At 50.2% G+C, this 24,403-nt stretch overlaps 2 protein-coding genes across 5 annotated transcripts; one reads left to right on the top strand and one right to left on the bottom strand.

Moving 5' to 3' along the window:
* The first annotated feature begins 1,111 nt into the window (after positions 1 to 1,111).
* On the top strand, positions 1,112 to 10,209 carry LOC117898611 (tachykinin-like peptides receptor 99D). The gene is made up of 9 exons (XM_034808164.1): positions 1,112 to 1,391; positions 3,126 to 3,349; positions 5,875 to 6,049; positions 6,702 to 6,917; positions 7,632 to 7,782; positions 7,914 to 8,110; positions 8,883 to 9,022; positions 9,096 to 9,161; positions 9,215 to 10,209. The coding sequence occupies exons 1-9, from the start codon at positions 1,228 to 1,230 to the stop codon at positions 9,427 to 9,429; spliced, it is 1,548 nt and encodes a 515-aa protein (XP_034664055.1). The 5' UTR covers positions 1,112 to 1,227; the 3' UTR covers positions 9,430 to 10,209.
* A 2,087-nt stretch (positions 10,210 to 12,296) lies between these two features.
* On the bottom strand, positions 12,297 to 24,393 carry LOC117898609 (vacuolar protein sorting-associated protein 13B). 4 transcript variants are annotated; one of them, XM_034808160.1, is made up of 13 exons: positions 22,910 to 24,393; positions 21,489 to 22,848; positions 20,694 to 21,427; positions 20,443 to 20,635; positions 19,769 to 20,388; positions 17,799 to 19,709; positions 17,514 to 17,738; positions 16,418 to 17,457; positions 15,996 to 16,358; positions 15,183 to 15,941; positions 14,642 to 15,123; positions 12,623 to 14,574; positions 12,297 to 12,562 (listed from the first exon to the last, which is right to left on the bottom strand). In XM_034808160.1, exons 1-13 carry the CDS (start codon positions 24,194 to 24,196, stop codon positions 12,341 to 12,343), a joined length of 11,148 nt encoding a protein of 3,715 aa, XP_034664051.1. In that variant the 5' UTR covers positions 24,197 to 24,393; the 3' UTR covers positions 12,297 to 12,340. The 4 variants fall into 4 exon arrangements, with proteins under 4 accessions (XP_034664051.1, XP_034664050.1, XP_034664052.1 ...); XM_034808159.1 differs by having other exon boundaries at positions 12,298 to 12,562; positions 14,642 to 15,126; XM_034808161.1 differs by lacking the exon at positions 22,910 to 24,393 and having other exon boundaries at positions 12,299 to 12,562; positions 14,642 to 15,126; positions 21,489 to 22,502; positions 22,561 to 22,666.
* Between the last annotated feature and the right edge of the window lie 10 nt (positions 24,394 to 24,403).

Below are 24,403 nucleotides of genomic sequence, written 5' to 3'. Positions count from 1 at the left end.
TCGGCTCTTCCTCGTTGCAGCTGCTGCAGGGGTGGAGAGTGGGTGTTGATTTTGACTATTGACTGCTCTGATGATGAGGTTGTATTTCCCATATTTTCCCTCTATTCTTTTGCTCTAAAAATAAGCAGTTGCAGCGCCTCTGCTGTGCCCTTCAAAAATGAATAAAAAGAGAACACTTTCTGCTCCTTTTTGTTCAACTTTAAGGGCCACACCACCAGCCAGACTCTACTGCACTGCTCTTACAATTTTGAGTATCTTGACCTGGCACTGACAGTTCTCAGTCATAATTGAAGGACAAACCCAGGCAGGTCCTTCACCGAGAGCACCAAGCACTCATGGTGCAAACTTTTATGCTTTTTCCCTGCAACTTTGGTGCCCCAACAAATTTAAGTAGTTCCAAATAAGTTGAAGAATAAAATTTTACTGTAAAAACTATCAAATTATGGGCATTCCTCGAGCAAGGATCTGTCAGGGTAAAGGTTACGGGCTGACACTTGTGGCTGGAATTCAATCTAGCTCTGGGGAGGCATTCACTTAGTCGAGCTCCAGCAATGAATTACATTTATTGTCGCTCTGTTTGCGCCACCTGAAACCTAATATCTACGACCACGAATTCCATTTCAATCAATAGAAATCGTTACCTGAAGCAGCCGAAAAATGGGGAGTACAGTGCCGTCTGCTTTTAATAGTCGTGAACTCATCAGCAGCTACACATTTTCTCGAACTTTTTGTGTCGCTGTGAAGAGAGTCTGTGGCAGAGTGTGAGCCAGCTTATTGAAAGAAACTAGCAGCAGCAAACAAGCCGCAAGAAAGTTCTTTCGAGGGTCATGGAACAGACCACAAATGAGGCGAGAGAGAGGAAGGGAAGGAGCGGGGGTCAGAGGTGAGGCGTGTAAAAGTCACGTACCCAAGAAAGACAAGAAAAGAATCGAAATCGAAGCACGTAAGGGATGGGCCTCTCAAAAAACTCCAAAAACTTTTCAAGCAAATGAGTCTCAAAAGCTTACACTCAAAACAGCGCAAGAAAATGCCCAAAATAAATGGAAATAAAAGTAAAATATAAAACATTAAAAGAAATTAACTAATGTGCTGTCGTTTCAGGTTCCAGGCTCTGGTAAATGGAAAACAAATAGCAACAAATAAAAGGAAGAACAAAAAGGGACACGCAACATTAGCTGCGCACACACATCGAAGGACAAAGAGCAATAAGTCCTGTCGGAGCAAGGAATGATGGAGAACGACAGCGGCACAGGGCTGGCTGGTGATGAGTCTGTGGACTGGAGCAACTGGAGCACACCCGCCGTCCTGTTGTACAATGCCCTGAGCAGTGCCACGCCGCTGCCCGACTACAGCCCAGACTTTGCTGGCAGCGCCTACAATCTCAGCCAGGAGTAAGTTGAGCCCCGTCCCATTCGAATGCCTAATTATGACACACAAAACTCAATTAATCCACACACACACACAGACAAACAGCAGCCCTGAGTGTGGGGTAAGCCCATAAATCTGTGGAGTTCTAGGTTTCTTTTGTGCGAGTTTCATGCATCTCTAATGATGCCTTCATTGCGCTAGTCATTCAGTCAGTCATTCATTGAGACATTTCCGCTTTCAGCCCAGTGCCAGTGCCAGCTCTTTATTTCCGTTTCAAATACATTACGCTGGAGAGGCAAACACCCACACAGCGAAGAGAAATCGGTGCCATATTTAATCGAGCCTGGGGCAAACGTCTCCCAGCTGCAGTCCCACTGACTTACTGCAGTAACATTCATTCCATTCCTCTCCGTCTGTGGCTCTGTGACTGCGGCAATACTCAAAGTCAGATAATTATTCTGGCATGACCGCATTTGACGCATCGAAAATACATTTTCCGAGTGGCTTTCCTTTTCATTTTTTGCTCTCCAATAACCGCCCCAAAGTATCATTCGCTGTTGCCATTCCATTATTTGATTTTTTGTTTGCTTTTGCTTCCGATTTATGGATGAAAAAAGATAGAAAAACAAAAGCGAAACCAGCAGCAATAAAACGAAAACCGTACACCCTTTCCAGCTGCCAAGTTTAAGGCTTTGATTATGAAATTTTGATATGTCTTTCTTCTCTTTGTATTATCAGTTTTGCTATGCAAATATTTGAACCCTTTTTGGCCACTTTCAATGCGTTATTTAAAGCTCAACGGCAGCTGTAGGCAGTGCCATTGTTTGCCATGACAAAAAACTAGCCACGCGCCCCACAAAAAACAACAAATCAATAATCCTCTTTGCCGTGGAGGAGGCTCTCAAACAAATGGGAATTTATGTATGCAAATGTCAGGCAGTTCGTCATGTGAGATGGGAGGAGCTCGGGCTGTGTTCTCCCCACTGTAAAGTGAGAGTTACTTATGTGTGCACATTTTTAATTGCTCTGAAGAGTGGAGTGGCAAACACTAATGACCCACCAGGAGTCACGGCCTGTCCTGGCCTGCCAGTTATGGGCCTTCTTCAACACAATATGTGCATATTAAATGACATCGCGGGGGCCCACAATCTCCGCTCCCCCTGCACTTACAAGTGTGTGTGTCCAATAAAGACCGACTAGCGGACTAGCCGACTATCAGGCTACAGGCTGACGGAGTTGAGTGTGGCGCCACAGCAAATCCTTTGCCTCCTGCGGCTGTGCCAAGCTCCCTGCTCCCATTTCTATGCCCCACGTCGTCGTCGTCGTCTATTCAAACACTTTTGTAGATGTGAACCTAAATAAACAAGCTTTCGAGGCACACGAAAAATATTAAAAAGATGACGACGACAACAGCAGCAGCAGCAGCCGACGATGGGGATGTCTACCCAAAAATGTTTTATGTGGCAGACGGCGCTGCAGAAGAACACGGATTTGTCAACGCACGCACAATTACACATGCTTAATAGCGACAACATCCTGGAAAGCAGGATCCTCTCAAACACACACACGCACACACATAGGCACTCCCATGGTTACATAGAGAGACACACACACATCACATCACACATCACCCACTTGGCAGTCGTTTTAGGGCGAGGCGGTGGGCTGACATGAAACATAACACACACTTAATCTCGATGTCACTAATTCCTCCATTGTTCCACCAACCACCATTCCTCTCCTCCTCCTCTATGCAGCGTGTCGACGGTTGTGCCGCTGGCTGCCGCCGAGGCTGCTGGCACGAGGGGCCCAGCCATGGAGACGGCCGACTCGTTTGCATTCGTGATGCCCTGGTGGCGTCAGATCCTGTGGAGCATACTCTTTGGCGGCATGGTCATTGTGGCAACGGGCGGCAACCTAATTGTCGTATGGATTGTGATGACCACGAAGCGCATGCGAACAGTCACCAACTACTTCATAGGTGAGTCGAACGGTACGGGCACAGGCACGTGTGCAAACACTGCGACGAATACGCAATGCAAATATCACGCATGCGGCACAGGGATATCCTTTGTATCCTTTGTGCAAACATACAGGTAGACCACCCAAATCATTAACTTGCTTTACCCTTTAATTATTGCCCAAAGCGCTGATTGCGTCTTTACTCTTTTGCTCTTTGTTTTTGCTTGTTTTTGCTTCATTTTAAATTCAATCTGGGTGCAAGCTTGGCTGCCGTTTTGATCCAATTAAGTGCACTGTGCACCTTGGGAAACATTACCTCTGACACGCTGGGGGAAAGCTAAGCAAATATCCAAAACATGCAGCGGAGCGGGGCGGAACCTCTGTCATCTATGATGTCATTAATTTTAATATCCTCCGCCTCGAGCTATCAAGTTTGCTTGTTAACTCGGCGATGGCTTTTAATAATTGAATCTCTCGTTCAGTCACGTTTCACATTTCCAAGTGCATTTATTTTGCAGTGTAGAGGGGTGCAGTGGAGCGTCGGGAATGTTCATTTTGAGTCTAAGCGACAATTTTAATAATTCAAATGCATATTTTGACATGCCGCCTCCCGGCAGAACACACACAAAAACTTTGCCCGACTTTGAAAACTTTTCGAAAGATGTGTGATGTGTGTTGTGTGTGCTGCTGCAGCAGTGCATAATCGTGATAACGACATTAAGGACATCATTTATGAGGCATTCAAGGATGCCCGCTGGGTGTCGGTAAACTTTTCTGATGGACACACAATACTGGCGCACGCAGCTTCCATGCAAGTTTATGCATCGTGTGGGAGTACATTCGAAGGCAGTGTGCAGTGGCAGTTCCAGTTGCAGTTCCACTTGCAGGGTCGAAACCATTAAGGCAAGAAGACAGCAAAAATGCACAAAGCATGGCTAAAACAATGGGTAAACACTCGCCCCACACTGCGTGTCCCTATGCCGCCTCTCGTTCCTCTTTTCCTGTGTCCAAGATCAAAATCAAACAATGGAAAAAGGCAAAGTGCCCCCTGCCTCAGCCTCTCCTGCTGCTTTCTATGCTACCCTCAGCATTGGTAATCGGATGCTGGCCTCTTTCGGTAATGATTATTATCATCATTATCATTATGATAATCATTATTATGTTATGTAAACTAAAGTACATAAATGGCCAGTGAGCTCGAAGGGCTTTTGGCAGGGGCTTTGCCATGATGAATTTGCATTTATAAATACTTACTTGCACATTGGGCAATCATTATTATTATTATTATTCTTATTATGATTATTATTGGTAACAAGTTCTGACATCTAAATCATTTCTGAGCACCAAAATTTAAATTCACATCACAATCAGGCGGAATGGCAGCGACTGCTCCACCATGGGCCATTACCAGGGGAGGACCGGGGGTCGCGGGGCATTCAGTCACCGTTTGTTAATCTTCTTTGGGTTCATTATCAATGCGTATTTGCATCTTTTGTTTGAGTTTGTTGAGCAGAAAAAGAGTATTTACAGCCACGCCAGAGTCGCGCGACTTTCTCAAACACTTGAGAGTCGTTTTGTTGCTGCTGTGTAAATATTTAAACGCAAATTAAACCGATTTGAATACTTAATTATTTGCCATTAATTAGTTTTTGCGAATCGAGAGTATTTTCGGTGTGTAGTTGGGGTAAAACTGAAAAATTTCCTTTTGTTATTAATTAAAATGAGGCTGTGAATCGATATTTGGCTACGTGGCTGACAGGTCCAAGCCGCAGGCACAAGCAGCATCCAGGGTGAAGGGCAGAGCAGGGCAGGGCAGGTCGTTTGTTAGAATGCGACACGTCGCGACGTGTCGTGGGCGTCGCAGCAGAGCAGAGCAAAGCAGAGCAAAGCAGAGAAGAACTAGAAAAGTGGAACGTGGAACATGGAACATGGAACACGGCACACGGGGGCAACGGCGGCTAATGTTCAGCCATAGAACATTTGCTTTATTGTTTGTGCCGTTGTTTTTCGTGTTTCTTTTGTCGCCTTATCTTCCACGGCAGATAATGAAAAGTAAACAAAGGCGAAGACACTTTCACTTTCTTGATTTCTCTCGTTCTTTTTTTTTGCATATCGCTTTTTGCTTTTTGCGCTGTTCTGTTCCATTCTGTGGCTGTTGTTGTTGCTGCTGATTCATTGGCATGTAAATCGCCACACGACATGCAAATGAAACACACACAATAAAAAGTAATATCAAAGTAATGAATGATGGCCAGCCAGCCAGCCAGCGGATGTGTTTTCCCCCATTCAGCTGTCAGGCAAACAAATATGCACGGCCGGAAAAAGCTGCCAAGTGAAAGTGCACTTTACTCCTCCACTAATTACAAATGTACAACGCATAAATAAATAACCAAAGGTGTCCCGACTGCCTTAGAAAAGTTATTTGTTTCTTTTTTGTTTTTTCTTCCTTTCTTGTCCCCATAATTTGCTTACTTTTGCCACTTGAACCTGAAGCCAGATAAGCAGCAGAGTCCACTGATTTTGGTTCTTTGTTCTTTTCTCCAGTGAATCTCTCCATTGCGGATGCCATGGTGTCCAGCCTGAATGTGACCTTCAACTACTATTACATGCTGGACAGCGACTGGCCCTTTGGGGAACTCTACTGCAAAATCTCACAATTCATCGCCATGCTGAGCATCTGCGCCTCGGTCTTCACTTTAATGGCCATCTCCATCGACAGGTGAGTGGTTTGGGCAGGGCAGAGCATAAAAATCATCCCATCCAGACCTGATCCAGGCGGCAGCTTATGAATACTTCAAGGGACACGCTTCGACCCATATCAATCACGACTTCAAGTACATCAAAAATATGATAGATTTATGTCTATATGCGGGCTAACCCATTCATTCGATTTATGGAGATTTTTTTTTTTGCCTGCCAGCATAAATACAAATGAAAATAAAAAGCAAACTTAAACGATTGCCTGTCAAGAGAGCAAACCCCGACAAAAAGAGCCTTTGGGTTGAAATTAATCTATTGGAAATTGAAGCATCCTCCCAGTCCCAACATTTCGAGCCTATTTATCCCTAGTCGATTGTGTCCTAGTCCGCGTACGCAATTAATGGTCTTTGCTCTGACGAAAATGGAACGAATTAATTGAATTTTCGGAATTTTCCAACATGCCGCTGCGGCCTGCCGCTAAATTGCATTTTACGGAGGTTTTTTGTTTGGCTTCTCCATGCGAGACCCATTTATATAATCAGCTTATGGTTTCCGGGTTGGCCTCTGGCGGGCGCTGCCAAAAGTTTCAGAATGCCGGAGGACCGGTGCGCTCCCCTTTGATTGTATTAAAAATCTCTGCTTTTTTTTGTTGTGTTGTGTTCTGTGTGCAGATACGTGGCCATTATGAGGCCACTGCAGCCCCGGATGAGCAAGCGATGCAATTTGGCCATTGCCGCGGTTATCTGGCTGGCCTCCACCCTCATCTCCTGCCCCATGATGATCTTCTACAAGACAGAGGAAGTGCCGGTGCAGGGCAACAGCACAAGGACCGTCTGCTATCCGGAGTGGCCGGATGGTCAAACGAATCATTCCATGCTGGAGTACATGTGAGTATAGAATACCCAGAGGTAAAAGGGACTCCGCATCATTGAGGTGGCATAAGCTGTGACGAATTTACGAGCAAACGGATGCCAGCCACGGGGCAAAGTCAAGCACAAGTCAACGCTTTTGTGGCTGCCTCCGAAATAAAGGTGCAAGGACAGGTGCAGAGACAGAGGCAGAGGCAGCTGCACGTGCATGTGGGACAATCAGCGACTGCAACATTGGAGTATGACATGCCCGCAGCCCGTATTCCATTCGGGTAAGAGGATGCCAGAGATATGCGATAGGAGATAGGAGATAGGAGTCGTAAAAGCGGACATTTGGAACTGTCAGTTGGCAGTGAGTTGACAAACGACAAACAGCCAAAACCGAACCGAACTCAACCAACCAAACAACGGGCATAAAATAGGAGGCGACGGTGAGGCGGAAGAGGGAGGAAGCGGAGGGTTGGGGGCACACGAAACGTGTTGCTTTTTACAGCCATTTTGTACGGCAATTTGGTTGAAGCGCTCACTGTACCCTGCTCCTGTGTGTGTATGTCCTGGCTGTTCTGTGTGTGTCACATGCAAGGCCATTAACTTTAGATTCATACCAAATTGCTACTTACTCAATAAACTCACAGCAGAACAATGTGCAGCCATAGATAATGGCTTACACAGACATTTGCCTGACTCACTATAAGGGATTTTTGTAACAATGATGTCTGCAACTCCTTTTAGCTACAACATACTCATCATGATACTCACCTACATACTGCCCATTGTGTCCATGACGGTCACCTACTCCCGCGTGGGCATCGAGCTGTGGGGCTCCAAGACCATCGGCGAGTGCACGCCCAGGCAAACGGAGAATGTGCGCAGCAAGCGGCGGGTGAGCAATTAACATTTCATTTATTTGCTCTCAGCTAAGAGCGAGATTTATCTTTTAAAGTTAAAAATTTAAAGGCATAAATTGTAGCATTTATTTACTGTTTTTTCCTGTCTTCCTGTTCTCCCGTTTAGGTGGTAAAAATGATGATTGTCGTCGTGCTGATATTCGCCATTTGCTGGCTGCCCTTCCACAGCTACTTTCTGGTCACGTCCTGCTATCCGGCCATCACGGAGGCACCCTTTATACAGGAGCTCTATTTGGCCATCTATTGGCTGGCGATGAGCAACTCCATGTATAATCCCATTATTTACTGCTGGATGAATTCGCGGTGAGTACGCCACACGCACACACGCACACACGCACACACAAAATTATGTCATCTGCGCTTGAATTAGCATCAGAGTTGAGTTTTCCTTCTCAGCAAGGATTAGCTGATTGGTTGTCGTCTCTCCTGCCTGCAAATTGATGAATGTACTTGCTGTGCTGTGCTGCTGGCACTCATAATCAACCATGTTGGACAGTGAACACACATGAATATAGTTTGCCAATCCATGACACCATCATAACGATGGATATTCATAGCCATATGTACCTCCCCCCCTCGAAAAAAAGGTCAAACGTGGAGCTGTCTGCGAATTGACTGTTTGACTGTTCAGTGTCCGTGTCCATGTCCGTGTTCGTATCCGGGAAAACGTAACGATTGCAATTAATTTCGCTCAGTCAGCGGATATCTGACTATTGGTGGGTGGGCGCCAGGGTGGAGTGCCAGCAGCAGTACCCTAGTCAGTGCCAGAGCGCTGGAGACCCTTATGCAAATGACGAAGGATAAGGACAATGAAGGTGTTTGTTAATTTATACGCTGCTGTACACACAGAGAGACAACACACAGCGCACTTGCGACGCTATAAATTGTAATCCAAAGAGGGCGCAGAATAATTTGTCCGTCGATCTGCTGAAGCGACGACGAGCGAAGCGGAAACGGAAATAGATAATCGAGCAGCACAGTGCCACGCCCTACGCCTCCTGCACATCAAATTGAATTTGATTGTAGCCATTTCCAGTGGCTTTAATGTAAACCTTCTCCCTGCATTCCCTTGCAGCTTTAGGTACGGCTTCAAGATGGTCTTTCGCTGGTGTTTGTTCGTGCGCGTGGGCGCAGATTCGCTCAACCGAAGGGACAACCTAACCTCACGATACTCCTGCTCCGGTTCGCCCGATCACAATCGTATTAAGCGGAATGGTAAGCGCACAAACACTCTAATTCCTGAGCAGTGTGAGATATAATTAATGAGGTTTCCATTTAATATTGACAGACACACAAAAGTCTATACTTTACACCTGCCCCAGCTCACCGAAATCGCATCGAATATCACATTGTGGTGAGTGTTATAACGTCAGAATTATATTCTTTATTGTTTTTGTGTATTATTAGGAGTCTTGCGCAATGCTCCGCTGCGTGCCAGTCAGCAGCACGAGAGCCTGCACCGCCACTCGGCGCCAGTGGATCAGCTGAGCCACAGCAACAGAAAGCGGGCGCCGTACCAGCAGGAGCTGCAGCATCGCTGGACTGGCCAGAGCAGTGGCGCCAGCAACACCAGCAGTTCCGCTCTGGCAATGGAAAGTCAAACCACGCAGCTGCTCTCCTGACAGTCGACGAACCCTGCAGCCCTACCCCTCGAAAACGTTGAGCTGCAGCTGCAGACGCAGATTGTCTCCTCCTCATCGCCGCACAACAATAACTATCGACGCGCCAATTTGGGTGGTCGGACAGGGGCAGTGCCGGGCAACGACAAGGATGCCGCCGATGACAAAACCTGGCTATAAGCTTACTTTATTTAGGTCTCGAATTTATACTCTTAGCAGATTAGCAAAAAGCTTAACACAAATATTTATCAACAATGATGTTCCAATGCAGTTCTCAGTCCGCTCTCATGCCAAGTACCTTCAATCGATGTGAATGATTCCACGCACCAGCAGCCCACCCATTTGCACATATCAAACGGATATTTAATGATGGAGTTTCATGTTACAAATGCTACTCGAAGTTGTTTTAAAATAATGGTACATTGGGAGACAGAAAGGGCTTGAAATTTGTAGTCAGGGAAAGAGTTTTTCTTTTATGTTTATGTTTTTATAAATAAAAACCTTAAAGAAGTGTTCGCTCATGTTTAAGCTGTAAATACTGTTACTGGTTCCTCGAATCTCCTACGTTTCCCTACCACACACAAACCAATCAATTCGCTTTAAGCTGCCGACTTAAGTTGTACAAAATAAGTAACTGAGTATCAAGTATGAGTACGAATAGGAGTATGAGTACGAATACGAATACAATTACTCGTCTGTGCACTCGTGCGACGTATGTTTCATGTAAATATAAATGTCTGAATGTAAACCTCTTTGCGAATAAAACGACTTGCTATTTATGAATTATCAAACGCAGTTTCGATTCGCACATTTTGTTTTGTGGTTTAAACACTTTAAACTGCCAACAGCTTTAAGGGAGAGAGGGAGTGGGCACTCCTCTTCCGCATCCTGCATGTTTATTTAAGTATTCCATCTATATTAGACGAGACGAGAACGAGAACGAGAACGAGAGTAAGTATTTTGGAGTGTGGCATCTTTGGCAGAGAGAGAGAGTTGGCCTAGAAGTTGCGACAAATGTAGAAAAAGTCCCCAGTGGGCCGTGCTCTATGGATGTTTGATTTCAAATATGAATAATCCGACTGCCAAGGGCGGCTTCCCCTGCCCCTGCCCGTCTGCCAATCCCCCACGTTCCCTCTGTCAGTGTCAAAACATATTTGAAATATTTTGTGTACGTTTGTCTGTCTCTCTCTCTCTCTCTCTCCCTCTGTTTATTTGTGGAACTTCCCTCCTGCGAGCTATCTATGCTCTGCGCTGCTCTGCTTTTGCTGGTGTATCAATTTTTTATGAGTAACCATTTTAGATAAAATTGCATTTGATTTTTTTCTTTATTTTATTTGCTTTATGTCCCAGGCCCAATCCTCGCGGGAGCGTGCAGGGCGTATCCGTACGTTAATTTTCCCAATGTTTCATTCTTATAAGCCATGAATAATTCGTTGGATTTGCGTTTTGCGTTGTGTGTATGTAATGTCCTTTTATTTTCGTACTCTGTAATAACCGTCACAGAGTAATCCCACAGTGCCCGTGGCTTCAAATCACCCGAGGCCTGTTTTAATAATCTTGGATTCAGCGGAAGTCGTCGTAAGGAATTGTACTTTTGCACAGATTTATGCATAAATACTCACATTTAATGCCATGCCACATGTGAGTAAACAGCACTCGTAAATGGAAGCCAGAAGCGGACTCTTGGCAGCAGCTCCTCCTCCTCGAAGTAGAAGGAGCAAAAGCTGTCTTAATGCATTAGTTGTGTGGCCTTGTACTCGCACAAATATTATGTATGTACGAGTCGTAATGCTGTTTCAATTTCACTGCACTAAAAGCATTTTAAATGCAGGTCATTAGGCCTCGGTCCCAGCCTCAATCGAATGGCAAATTGGTTGCATTTCATCTATCGAATTCCATTAAATATTATGGGAATTATGTCTTGATGGATGCATTTTAATTGGACAGCAGCAAATGGGTACCAGAAAGAGACTACTAAATTAGAGGAAAGCTCACTTTAAAGCCTACATTTATGTACATTTGTTCATACATTCCACATTGTACTTTTGCTTCTAAATACGACTAAGAAACGGACACAAAGGGAGGGAGTGAGCAACTTTAGGGCAAGGAACAGCAGAGTCGTAAAGTGCACACCTTTTATAAACATTAAACAATAGAAGTAAGGCATTTCAGTCCCGGTGTGTGTGTGTGTGTGTGTGGTGGGAACATGTCAAACACATAAAGAAGGTCAACCTGGGGCGTCAATAAGCGTCGAGCGTCGAGCGCCTTGTGCAGGCAACCAGCAGCCAAGAAAGCGAGCAACCGAGCAGTGTGGGAGGGCTGCTTGCGGCTGCGGTGTGCCAGACCCAGCCATAATTGAATCCTCAGCTTGTGCACTCACTGCCAAAGCCAAAGCCACAGCCAGGCATCCAAGCAGGCAAAAGCGGAAAAAGGCGAAGCGCTGTGCAGTCCTGCCCTGCCCTGCTCATTGGCGGCTTTTGTGGACGACAAGTACAATTTTTAAAAGTTGTTTCTGCTACTTGCATTGTTTTGGTCTACAATCCAGATCGATTTATCTGTCCGCGCGCTCCATTAGAATGCAACCAAGGGAAAGTTTCCTGCTGCTGTTCATTGGCGGAATGCCCACCCGTGGCCTCCGCCTGCCTGCAAATAGTTTCAAGTTTTGTTCCTGGCATGCCTCGAGTCCTAACCAAAATATATTTTATTAACTTGCAGTTTTGCCTAACGAACTTTAGCCTTTGGTTAAGCGATAAGCTATAGAACTATCGTTGGCTGATTCACTTAGTTTTGCTTATTTTTATTGCATAAAAAGTAGCAAAAAGATTGTCTTTTGTTTTTTGGCATAAAATATCGTACACATTCAATTAAATAAAAACAAACACTCCAGGGACTGGCTCCCTGCTTTACACAGTGTCTACCATGATGCCTGCATCCGACTGATTACCTTTAGATAGTGCACCAGATGCCTGCCATAGTTGTGCTGAATGTAGAAGATGCATTGCGTTTGGCGCTTCAGATGGTAGTCCATTTCGTGCTCATTTAGCTGGAAAATATCACTCAGCGAATCGTTGGCTCGCGTGTGCAGTCGCGAGGTATTCAAGAACTTCATAATCCGCTCGTTCGTGTAGTTCATTTGCTGCTAATTAAGACCACGTTAATGTCAGTTCTAATTTGATTTGGATTGCATGCCACTCACCCCTTCAAAGTCCTCCATTTGCTCGGGCTTGAGGCTGAGGTAAAACTTTGTGGGATCATCGCGATCCTCTGCCACAGCCACCTTGCTCACTGCCGACGCAAAGGTCAGATCATCGTGGTCCGACTCCATAATGGCCAGCACCGAGGTGGTGAGGAAGAGCAGTGCCGGCCGCAGCTGATGATCCCTGGCGAGCAGCGTAATCTCGCAGAAGAACAAAATCTGAGCGTGGCGCAGCTCCTCGGGCAGACTGCTCCATATGCGATACGATCCCGGATGCAGTGCCATGTTCCGCGAGACGCTCGGCTCCACCTGCTGTGGCATGGCGTTGAAGCCGACCGTGTGGAGCACGCCCTGGCCGGTGAGGGCCAGCATTTCGGCCGCGCCGCTGATGGGTTTCGTGAAGGCGCCCACAATGCCCTTGGTCAGGCCGGCAATGACACCCACAGAGCTGCGTGCCTCGAGTGTGTGGTGTGCCAGTCCGCCCACGGCGCCCAGCAGACTGATGCCGAGTCCCGTCAAGCCTTGTGTGAGGCCATCGGCAAAGCCCTGGGGTCGTGCACGTCGTCTGGCCTCCGTCAGTTCGATGTGCTCGGCGTCCAGCGTGAGCCTGTCCAGATTGCGGGCCACCGAGCCGGCCAGCTTGGTCACCGAATTCACCGTGCCCGCCGTCACGTTGCGCAGCAGCGAGGCAGAGCCTTGAGTCACGCCCACCATGAAGCCCCAGGGACCACGGAAGAGGCCCTGCACCGGCATCGAAATGAAGTCCCGCAGACCCGTGCTGAAGGAGCGTGCCAGTCCGCTGGGACTGCCCAGAATCTCGAGGGAGCCGACCACCCAGCCAGCGCCGAAAATGGCACCGCTGAGGTAGTGCAGGCCCAGGGATTGGCCGAAGCGCAGGGGGACTGTGAGGATCTGCTGTCGCTCGTAGCGGGAGAAGGAGAGGGGAGAGTGATCGAGGGCGATGTACAGCCTGGAGGAGGTGTGGACGGACAGGAGCAAGCTCAGCGGCTCCACGGTGAAGCTGTTGAGGCGCAGCGGCTCGGCAATGTACAGCGACTGCGCCACGACGTGGTCGGGCAAGAGGATCTGGCCATCGGGCAGGAGGATTCTCTCCTGCTCCTCGCGGGGCGTGTGCACGCAGTGGGATGGCTCGCACTCCACCAGCGTCTCCAGCAACTGGTTCAGATAGGCATCCTCAATGTAGACACGAAACGGCTGCACATGACACCGCACGGCCTGCAGCTGCAGCTCATCCTGATACAAGTAGAACGTGAGCAGCGAGACGGGGCCACTGTGGGCCTGCTGCTTGTACACCTCATCCAGATCGTACACCTGCGGCATGCCATGATGCCGCCTGTACAGCTGCTCCGCACAGAGCAGCACCGGGAAGTCGTACTTGCCGCTGGAGTACAGCTGATTGTCCACCTGCAGATTGGGCAGCTGCAGGCGCAGCACACGCTGCTCCTCGTCGTCGTCGTAGGCCAGCATGGAGTCATCCGCATAGACATTGCACACCTCCGTCTTCAGGTAGTCCTTCTCCCGGTTGTCCGTCTGCAGGCTGAACACAAAACGCTTCACGAATATTCGCAGCTTGATCTGTGGCGGGACGTGGCACTCCTCGCTGAAGTGCGCGCAGCTCGCAATGTCCGGCAAGGGTAAGGGATCGCTGGCAGCAGTCTCAGTCGCAGCTGCAGGCTCAACCTCTTGCATGAGCCTTTCTGTGTCCTGCTGCTCCGAGTGTGTCTCTGGCTTTTTCAGCCGCGAGCGTAGATCCTTCACAGAGAACTCCAGTTGCTGGGCTATGTAGTAGATGTTGACGCGTATGACGCGGTGCTTATCACAGACGACGACCTTCACATCGCCATGGTGCGGCACATGCAGAAACTTCTTCCACGACTTGTCCGTCCGGATGGGCTTTGACCAGCCGAGTTTCTGCTTGCCAGAGGAAGGCTCTGAAAGGGAGAAACAACGCTTAGATTTCGCCTAAACTCTTCAGTTTCGGGAGTGTGTTGCACCCACCATTATAAACAGCCAGCGACAGATTGCACGAGGTAAACTCCACATCGGGAAAGTTGGCATACATCTGCGGCGGGGTGTAGTAACATTCACTGTGCGGCGCCACCAGCTGATTCCACTCAAAGTGCCTGCCCACGAACTCGGAGTTGGTGCAGGTTACATTGCTATTGCCGGAGGCACTCGTCTGCGCCACAATGAACTTTACATTCGTGCTATTGCTGATGATCAACGCTGGCGCTGTGTCGCGGAATATGTTCAGATAGTGCACATTGTCCTTCTCGATCAGAGTGATCATAAAGGGCACAGACTCCCGCCCCGACTGCAGGCTAAAGCAGCGCCTGGTGAAGGGTATGGCCAGGGGTATGGGTATGGAAACATCACGACTGCCCGCCACACTGAAGCACAGAAAGTAGACAAAAGCCGTATCACAGGTATGATTAGCCGCCTGGGCATTCAGATCGTAGAAAACATCCATCGTCACGCCAATGCTGCAGAGGGGAGTATAAGTTAGAGCTGTAAGGATAAACGCTCTCCACTTTCTTACCAATTCTTTGTGCCATCCACGCAGACAAGGCTGCGATTCCGCTTGGCCAAGCTGAACGCGTTGACTGCCTCCCGCGTGGAGGTCTCCTTGTGATCCATGGTCAATGGCAGCGCATTCAGTGGCACATCTGTGAAATTTGTGATGACAAATTTGGAGCGCAGCTTGAACACACGACGGCCATCCTCCAGGCGGTACTCCAACATCATGCGCAGCACCTCCTCGTTGCGCACCACCACAACATCCACAAAGGAACTGGAACGTAGCATCAGCGCACGCTTGGGGCCGTTCTCCACTGTCTTGGCCAGCTCCTCGAGGTAGATGGGCGTTGAGGCAATCCAACTGCTGCCAAAGGGCACATCAATGGTGAACACACCGCACAATTTAGGCACCATTTCGAGGCAGTTTGCTTTGAGTTGAAGCCGCTGGCGCTCGCGGTTAGCCTGACTGATGCTCAGGTCCAGGCCCGTGGCATTGATGAACATGCCCCAGGCAGAAACATCCAGTCCCAGGGTGCAGGAGAACTCCCGCGTGGCCTGCACGCGGTATTCCACATCAAAGGCATTGGCCTGAGGCACATGGCGACGCACGCGCAGCTCCTCATCATCGCTTAGCGGCCACTTGGGCTTCAGCGTCTTGCCCAGCTTGTGCAGCGAGTTCTCAATTGTCCACAGTGCGGGATCGAAGTAGAAGAACTTGTGCCAGTCCATGGTCTTCAGCATGAGCGTGTAATCATCCCGGGAAGTGCTGCACAGGGGAGCTCTGCAATGAATTTGGTTTAAAGATGCTCAAACTGAAAGACATTTGATAACCTACGGAAACTGAAAGCCCACACGATGTTCTGTGCTGTGTGTGGTGGCCGTTTGCAGCGACAATCGTCCCCCTTGTGCCTTGATCTGAGCGCTCTCCCCCGTCGTATCTTCTGTGGCCTGCAGCTCTCCGCTCAGCATGTTGCACACCTCAAAGATGGGCCAAATGCAAATCAATATCTTTTGTGGATTAAAGTCAGAATCCGCTGCATCCACGACCACATCCTCGCGCAAGATGCGCACCCACAGGCTGACAAACTGCTGATTGGGGCTGTGCGTGGGCACCTTGACCAGCCAAGGCAGATTATTGTTGGTCTTCAGGGGAATGTCGCCAGTGCGTCCCTTGCCGCGACCAGCAGCAAATTTGAGACTGTTTAAAGAAGGGAAAATTGAGTTACAAATACGCGTAATAATGTGCAAATTTCTTACCGCAAATTGATGTCTCCATTCCGCAGCACAGTCTGGTAGAAGGAGGCCCTACCGCTGGCCCGAAGCAGGTGCTCGTGTGGCGTCGTGTGCTCGTCGTAGCTTTTACCCTCGTGTCGGAATTCGGTAATCAACTCGAAGGGCACCATGCTAATCACCTCAATCTGTCCCTTAACGAGGATATAGATCTGCGTGGCGGACAGCTTGCCCACCTTGATGGTGATGCAGCACTTGCCCACACGCAAATGGTGGACCCGTTGCTCCTCCTCGAACTTCAGGGCAATCTGCAGCGAGCTGCTGGACTCCATTTGCTTTGTTTCCGGATCCCGAACGAAGAATGTCAGCTCTTGGCCTTGACTACAACTGCGAAAGTGGTAGAGCTGCAGTTCGTGTGGTGCCAGGGATATTTGTTCGCTGGTGCCCGTCTGCCCGAAGCTGAGAGCCGCCTGCATGCGGTTGACCACCACGCACTTGGGCATGAGCGTGTGACGCAGTTCGCTCTTGCGCAGCACCTCCAGCCAGTGGCGCTTGGAGCTGAGCAGCGTGTGAATCATGTACGGAGCGCAGTTGAAGCGCAGCTTGTCCAGCAGAAAGTTGGCTTTGAGCGAACGCGGAGAGTGGGCAAACATCGCGTAGCTGGAGAATTTCATGGGCTCCACAATGTCCAGCATGTTGAGGAAGCCATAATCCAGGCACTTGACCCTTGCGCGGAAATCAGTCTCCAAACTGAAGTTGTTCCTGGCATAGACCGCCGAGTGCAGCTGCAGATCACCCACGTGGAGGGTGAGAAAGGTCTGCGGGCAGTCTGTGGTGCGCTTCAGCGAGTATTCCTTCAGCAGGGATGGCAGTTCCCCCTTGGCATCCGGCAGATTCAGCAGATTCACTTCCATGTCCTGGCAGCAGAGCAGCAGCTGCAGCTTGGGCACTGTCTCTGCCCTGAAGACGGTATCGATGCGCATGCAGCCCACGAGAACCTTTGGATGCAATATGAAATCGTTGTCCGCATCCGTCTTGAAGGATTGGTCAATGCGGCCGCTGTCGATCTACAAAATAAATTGAGTAAGCAAATGAATGCCCCTCTACACTCTAAGGTACTCACGGAATGCAAATCTTCATCCTCATCGCCCTCAAAGCAGGTGCCATCGACCGAGATCAACGATTGCAGGATGACCACGCGCCAGATATTCGCACAGATCTGCCGTTCCGGCGGGGATAGCTGCTTGGTGACCGTCTCCGACAGCTGAAAGTCGCAGTAGTGCAGAAATGTCTCGTGCGTCTCACTAAAGTATTCCATGCGGCACTTGATGTGTATGGGATTGGAGTCCTGCAGAGAGGGAACTCAATTAGAAGACAGCCAGAAGCAGAGGGAAAACTGAATCCTTACTGGCATGGGAATGGGATAAATGTGAATGCTGGTCATCTGCCTCGGCTGTGGATAGCGCCAGCAAATGATGCCGTAATTCTTCTTGATAATCTGCACCTGGTAGGGCATGGGCAGCACCGACTCCGAGTTCAAGTAGACAAACTGAAAGGCGCCCGCTCGGAGGTCGTCCTGGTAGAACTCCGCTTTGGGTTTCAGCAAACGTTTGTGGCGCCCAATCGAGTCCAACGATGGAATGCACTTGATGAGGGTGCCGGGTGCAACCTCTGCTGGAGTTCCCATGATCGGACGTTGCAGCAGGAAGCTCTGCCACTCCCGTTGGGCATAGTGAAGGATACGCCTGAACCCTTCGTGTGCCTTTTGTAGCTGCACAATGCTCCAAGCGCTCGCATCGATGTGCAGCAAGTGCAGCTTGAGCGTAGCGTTGATGAGGAGATCGTCTGCCCATGGCTCACTCACCAGATCCACGGACAAACGCATCAGCAGCGGATGCAGAAAGATCTTCTCGCCCGCCTGCATGTAGAAGGAGCCAATCGTGGAGCGCATGACGGCCTTCTGGGGACGTGGATTGAACTTGACGCTGGTGCTAAAGTCCAGCCACACGGCGCTGCATTTGTACGTTCGTTCCTCGTCGTAGAGCTTGAGGCTGATCTGATCGAAGGACAGATTCAAGCGATCCGCATTGTAGCAGTTGCGTTTCATTTGCCGCAGCTGTGGGCCCTGCACCACAGGCCGCTCGCTGCGCACCGCGAAGCAGGGACTCTCCAGGAGCACCGTGTAGATGCGAATGGCATCGCTGGCCAGCTGCTGGATGTTCGGCTCGCACAGGCGCAGCACAATGGGCTTGCGCACCTCCACATCCACTTCGGTCTGATGGATGCGATCGCACTGGGAGCGCACCGTGAGCAGCGGCGGGGGAATGCCCGAGCTGCTTAGCGTTCCCGGCAGTGTGTCAAACACAGACTCGTTAAACTCTCCCGACTCCACGGATGTCTCCGTGGCAGGAGTGGCCACAGTTACGTTTAGATTGAAGATGGAAGCCTGCGTAGTGGTTGCCTTCAGGCTTTGGGTGCACATGTAGCTGGGCTGGGAGACAGTCAGCAGAATGAGCGGCTTCATCACTGGCAGTTCTGGGTCATCCAGCTCCACGACGTCGTAGATCTTTAGCACGAATATTCCAGCCACAAAGGAGACACTTTGCGGGTACCTCACGCTACTCGGTTGCAGCCCTTCTTGCGATTTCTGCGAACCCATTAGACGACTTCTGCCCGCGATGTGTATTCCGGAATCACTCTGGCAGGAGCCCATAAAGATATCGCTGCTGCTCCGAGCATCCACGAAGCTGGAACGACTGCGCTTGGCGTGGGACAGCCTCAGGCGACTGCTCTTGGCCGAAATGTCCACGGGGATGGACTGCAGCGAATGCTGCTTGGCATACATCTGATCGAGGACACTGCGCAAGCGCTGAAAGCGCACCAGGATGCAGGATATCAGATTGATTTGATGCGTCGTCAGTGTAGCCACAAAGTCCGTCACACAATTGTACTCCACGCTTTGGCCGCAGACGAAGAACCGATCGTAGATGATGGCTGGGGCATAGACCAGGATGAAGTCAAAGTCCCTGAAGATGTCCATGTGATCCAGCTCGGTGGGTCGTGTCTGGTTGTTCCACTCAAAGGCGGGATTGTGGTGCTCGCTGGCGAGACTCTTTTCCATGTGATACTTTTGGGTCTGCAGCCAGTTGCCCGTGGACAGGGAGACCTTCCGCACGCTCAGCTCGTACTGACGATCCTCGACCAGGGCGCCGGGTGTGCTCAGCATGTTCAGCTCGGCGGCCTTCTGGTAGATGTCCTGCCGCACCAATTGCCGCACCAAAGGATTCTCCAGGCTGGGCGTCAGCTGCACGCTCTCAATCTGCAGAAAAGAATAAAGTTTGAGGGGGAAATTCTCAAAGATGAACGCATAAATCTCACCCTCAGCAGCAGGACACTGCAGCACTTGCGGCCCGTGGCCAATGGCAGGTAAATGTAGATTCCCTTGCTGTTCAGATGCACCATGGGCAGATCCTGCACAGTTGTCACGCGAGTCTCAGCAGCTGCCCGCTGTTTCGTTGCCTGATTGCTGCCCCTGATTACTTCTATGACCCCACACAGTGGGATGATAAATTCTGTGATTTTATCCAGATCCAAGACCATCTCAATGGGCTGCACTTCGATGAGCAGCTCAGAGATTGTGTGCTGCTTGTTGCGGTGATTTCTGGCTCCAATCTTCGAGTAGAGATCCTGCAGGCTGACGCTGGTAACCACCACACTGATCAGCGGCAAATTGCTGCTGTCGCCCAGCATTTTGATGTAGAATTCATCCTTCTTGTGCCACTGACCCTGTGGCTGGGCCTCGTAATGGTTAAGTCCCAGATTCTCCACTTTGGTGGTGATCTTCGTAAAGTCCGAATGCTTGTCCACGTTTAGCAGAAGATCCTCAAAGGTCACAACAATCTTGTTCTGCTTGCGATCCGCTGGGCTCTCCATTTCGAAGCTGATGCGTGGTATGGTCCACTGGCAAAAGAATATCAGCGAGAAATCCACTGCGGAAACTGAAAAAAGGCATCAGATGTAAGACAGGTAATGGTTCCCTTTATTCTTCTTACCTTTCTTTGCTTGCGGCGGCTCAAAGTTTGGATCCAGCTCTAGAAATTCTTTGATCACGGGATAGTTTTGTGAGCTGCCCGTGTAGACCTCCAGTCGGGGAACTGAACTCCATTTGATATTGGCATCATCTTCGGGACTGAGAGATCTGCGAATCTCGGATATGATTTGAAAATGCTCGTGGAGGAGTTTCAACTGAAATGTCATGGGATTAGATCTGATTTTAGATAGATTATTGTGTGGTTTGGCTTACCCTTCGAGCGAAAATATTAATGGGCGACATGTCCACATGGACATTGATTGAGTAAGTACCAAAGCCGCGCTCAGGCTCCTCCTCGTTTGTCTTTTTGGAATGTACTGATCCCTGCTGCTGCTGCTTCTCTTCTGCTAACTTATGGGACATGGCCAGCGTGATGGTTGTCCTAACTGGTTCCAGCACCAGTTCTGTGGCGTCTCCTCTGCAGTAGCACACATTCAGATCGTTGAGATCTATCACCCAGTTGATGAGATCCGCTTTGGCAGCCACCAGAATGACGCTCCGTATGTTGCCGCGCGAAATGAAGTCACAGTTGCTGGACTTGATCTTCATGCGTGGCAGCCTTATCGATGTGTACTCCACATCCGTCTCTGTCGGGCTCTTGCGCACCATCAACTCGCAGACGTCTACACGGACTTGGGCAATCTCCACGAGCACCACCATGGAGCTGAGACGCTTTACCAGCTGACCAAGATCAAAGCCACTCTTCCGCTCACTCTTGCTGTCTGCCAGTAAGCCTGTAATGGGTTCCGCTTGTGTGTGCCGCTCATCCCGCTCCGAGCTGAGATGCACCGTCTCCTCTGGCACGGAGATCTTGCGGCTATTGTTGCGGCTGATGCGACGCGGCTGCAGCGGCAACGCGGTGGCCGATATTGTGGAATAGTTTGACACAGATTGAGGAAATTGCAGCTCGGACTGGCTGGTGGCAGCCTCCACTTCCATTTCGGTCTCTGAAATGTAACAAAAAGTGTTATTAGAGAGTAGCTTAAAGCTCAAGCTCCGCTGGCTTACCATTTTCCATTGATTTCTTTTTCTCTCGGTGTTCTGGGAAATTGAGAAACTGCAGCAGATAGATGTCCGTGGTGAGGCGAAAGGGTTCCACCCACAGGCACAAGACAGTGCCGGGCATTCGCTCTTGCTCCATGACTGCTGCCTCCTGTAGCGGCAGCTGCAGCTGCACCTCCAGCCACTTGTTGTTGAGGTCCTTGGTGGTGGACAGCACCACATTCCGCATGTTCATCTTCGAGTGGAAGGCATCTGTGTTGAGGCTGCGCAGCGACACATTGGCCGAGAGATGCGTGTGATACTTGTGGCAATTCAGCTGCAACTTTGTGGCCAGCGTCTGCAGCTTAATCACATCCGAAGCGGGCGTAGACTGAGCCACAAGCTGGGACAGAGCACACAGCTCTGTGCCGCTGAAGCTCGTTATGAGGGGAATGATGCGCTTGGCGAGGATCAGCTCGCGCTTCGAGAACTCCAGAGTGAGAATCTCCGATTGGATCTCCGCCGTTTCCAACGCAGCATCGTTGGGTCGCCAGAGATGGGGCAGCAGCAGGCGATTTACGTTCAACTGCATCCGTGGAATGTTCAGCAGCTTGGCACGACCGTTCTCCGGCGTCGTGTTCAGTATCATTAGCGTGAGGTTCTTCACATTGAAGCGATAGCAATTGTAGCACGAGTTGATGAGCTCCCGCGGCTTGTCCTGCAGCTGTGTAATCAGCTGGACGAGGCGATGGGCGTTCATTGGCCCACACAGCGTGCCCTCGACCAGGGGTAGCTTTAGCTGTAGATATGGCAGCAGGGATTGCTTGACGGTGGTCGCCAGCTGATGCTGATTGGCCGCCGAGGACTCCTCTGGCTGCTGGCGTGGATACAGCTGAATGGTCATGTTGCGCAGCTCGATCTTGTAATTGCAGGTGGGCGCGCAGCCAATGAGGTACTCCAGGTCCGCCAGGGTCATGTCTGTGTTCTTGTGCTCCGGCGGGGACTGTGACTCCTCGACTGTGGCGGCGACTTTGATCGACTCTGAATGATATCCCGAGTAATCGTAAGGACGCAATAAATCGCTAATTACATTCTTAACCTGCAGAAACGACTGTGAGAAGTGGAAAGTGATGCCCGCAGACAGAAGTCGATACTGAATGCGCAGTCCCAGATCCTTCAGCTGGCTCTCGGCCAGCGGATGGCTGTTCGGCCTCGGCGCACGATACTCGACGATGTCGAACGACAGCACGGGGCTGCGGAAGAGCATGTACTCATCGGTGTTCCTGGCCACGTAATCCTCGTAGTTGTGGCTGCACCAGGTGCGATCCGAGAACATGAAGTGCTCGTCGAAGAGGCTCTTGTCAATGAACGAGCGCTCCTTGAGGGCCTGCAAGGGATATGTCGTGGAAAATATAACTTTTAATCTCTCAAATGAATCCTCTACTCACCTCGCGGGTGTTGACCAGCACCCGATCGACTAGATCCTCGCTTCTGTATGCGCCCAGGGGCTCCATGCAAATGCTCGAGAGCCCCGCCTTGACGTTCGTCCAGTCGTTCTCCTTCAGCAGCGATCGCTCGTAGTAGATGCCGCCCAAGCTGATGCGCAGGATGGGGGTGTAGCGGATACGCTTTATGCCGCCCATGGCCTGGTCGGTGAAGTACTCCGAGTTCTTCAGCTGAAAGTTCAGCTCCTCCGCATAGATGCCCATGTCGAAGGCATGGCCAAGGATCTCCTCGTCCGCACTGGCTGGGGCCTGCGACTCGAAGCTGGGCAAAAGGTTCCACGCCCACCACAGATAGCTCTGGCTCTCGGGCTGTGCACCACCCGCAGGCGTTTCATTGCCCTCCGCAGACTCCTCGGGGTCTTCCAGGTTCATGATTTCCTCCTCCATCTCCGCTGGCTTGAGTTCCAGCAGCATTTTGATCAGCCGCATGACCATGGGGAACTGCAGCGAGGATACGTTGATGTCCAATGCCTTGGTGAAGACCCCGATCCTCGTCGTGCTCGAGGTGCTGACTGTGTTGACGTTGTACTTGCGCAGCACGCGGCACTCCAGGGTGCAGCGATAGAGGACCGGTTCCTGGCACACCTCAATCCTGCCCGCAGTGTTGCGCTTGTCCAGGCAGATGGTTAGATCGGATATCTGCAGCAGTCTGCGCATAAACACCGACACCGGGTGCACATCCACCATCGTGGGCTTCCAGTTCTCGCCGGCGGGGCTAAAGTTCAGGCACTGGACATTCATGGACACCACAATGTCGTCCTCGACGTACTTCAGAATGATGTTGTGGCACTGCAGCGTGATGTTGTTGATTATCTTGTTGACCACCACCGAGCTGGAGGCGGGAGCGGCTCCCTTCTGCTGCTGTTCCGCCTCCATGGCGGCCTTTTTCGCCTTCCGACGCTGCTCCTTTTGGTACGAGGCGCGACGCTGCCTGCTCTCATCGTCGGGCAGCTTGGCCACAAACTCAATTGTGTTTATGATTATCTTGACCGGCTCCGACATTAGCTTTGTCCATGGCACCTGGATGCTCAGCTCGTGGATGTGCCCCGAAACCAGATCCACGGGCAGATTGAGCTCCTCCTCGAGCACCTCCAGGCGCAGGTCGAGGTTCTGGAACGTCACCTCGCCCTCCCACAGCGACACCTGGGCATCCTCGTCGCGGAAGTTCTTCACATACTTGGCCACGTAGCTCAGCAGAATGGGGGTGATGTAGGACTCTAGCTTGAACATGGTTGCTCCTCTCCTTCAGTTTTCCACGTCGATTCCCACACGCTGCAGACTCACTCCGGGTGTACCCTGCATTCACTTGGCAGCCGTCGCTCGTTTACTGATGTTTGTGGCACATGCTGTAAATTTTGTGTCGTGTCGTTTCTATGCCAAAATGAAAAACAAATAGTTAAATTTTTTGTAGATTGTTTACGTTTTAGCCCCGGCACG

Source organism: Drosophila subobscura, chromosome O, assembly GCF_008121235.1.
Source record: "Drosophila subobscura isolate 14011-0131.10 chromosome O, UCBerk_Dsub_1.0, whole genome shotgun sequence".
Taxonomy (NCBI): Eukaryota; Metazoa; Arthropoda; class Insecta; order Diptera; family Drosophilidae; genus Drosophila; species Drosophila subobscura.
The sequence above is the reverse complement of the archived record's forward strand: the minus strand, read 5'-3'. Positions and strand labels throughout refer to the sequence as shown.

What these genes read in the sequence shown, in the direction of transcription:
- LOC117898609 (XM_034808159.1), bottom strand. Translation starts at nt 24,196, where the DNA reads ATGTTCAAGCTAGAGTCCTACATCACCCCCATTCTGCTGAGCTACGTG. An exon ending in GTGGATGGCACAAAGAATTG is followed by an intron (nt 15,127 to 15,182) that starts GTAAGAAAGTGG and finishes TCCCCTCTGCAG; the next exon opens with CATTGGCGTGACGATGGATG. An exon ending in GTCGCTGGCTGTTTATAATG is followed by an intron (nt 14,575 to 14,641) that starts GTGGGTGCAACA and finishes TCTCCCTTTCAG; the next exon opens with AGCCTTCCTCTGGCAAGCAG.
- LOC117898611 (XM_034808164.1), top strand. Translation starts at nt 1,228, where the DNA reads ATGATGGAGAACGACAGCGGCACAGGGCTGGCTGGTGATGAGTCTGTG. An exon ending in CATTCCATGCTGGAGTACAT is followed by an intron (nt 6,918 to 7,631) that starts GTGAGTATAGAA and finishes AACTCCTTTTAG; the next exon opens with CTACAACATACTCATCATGA. An exon ending in GCATCGAATATCACATTGTG is followed by an intron (nt 9,162 to 9,214) that starts GTGAGTGTTATA and finishes GTGTATTATTAG; the next exon opens with GAGTCTTGCGCAATGCTCCG.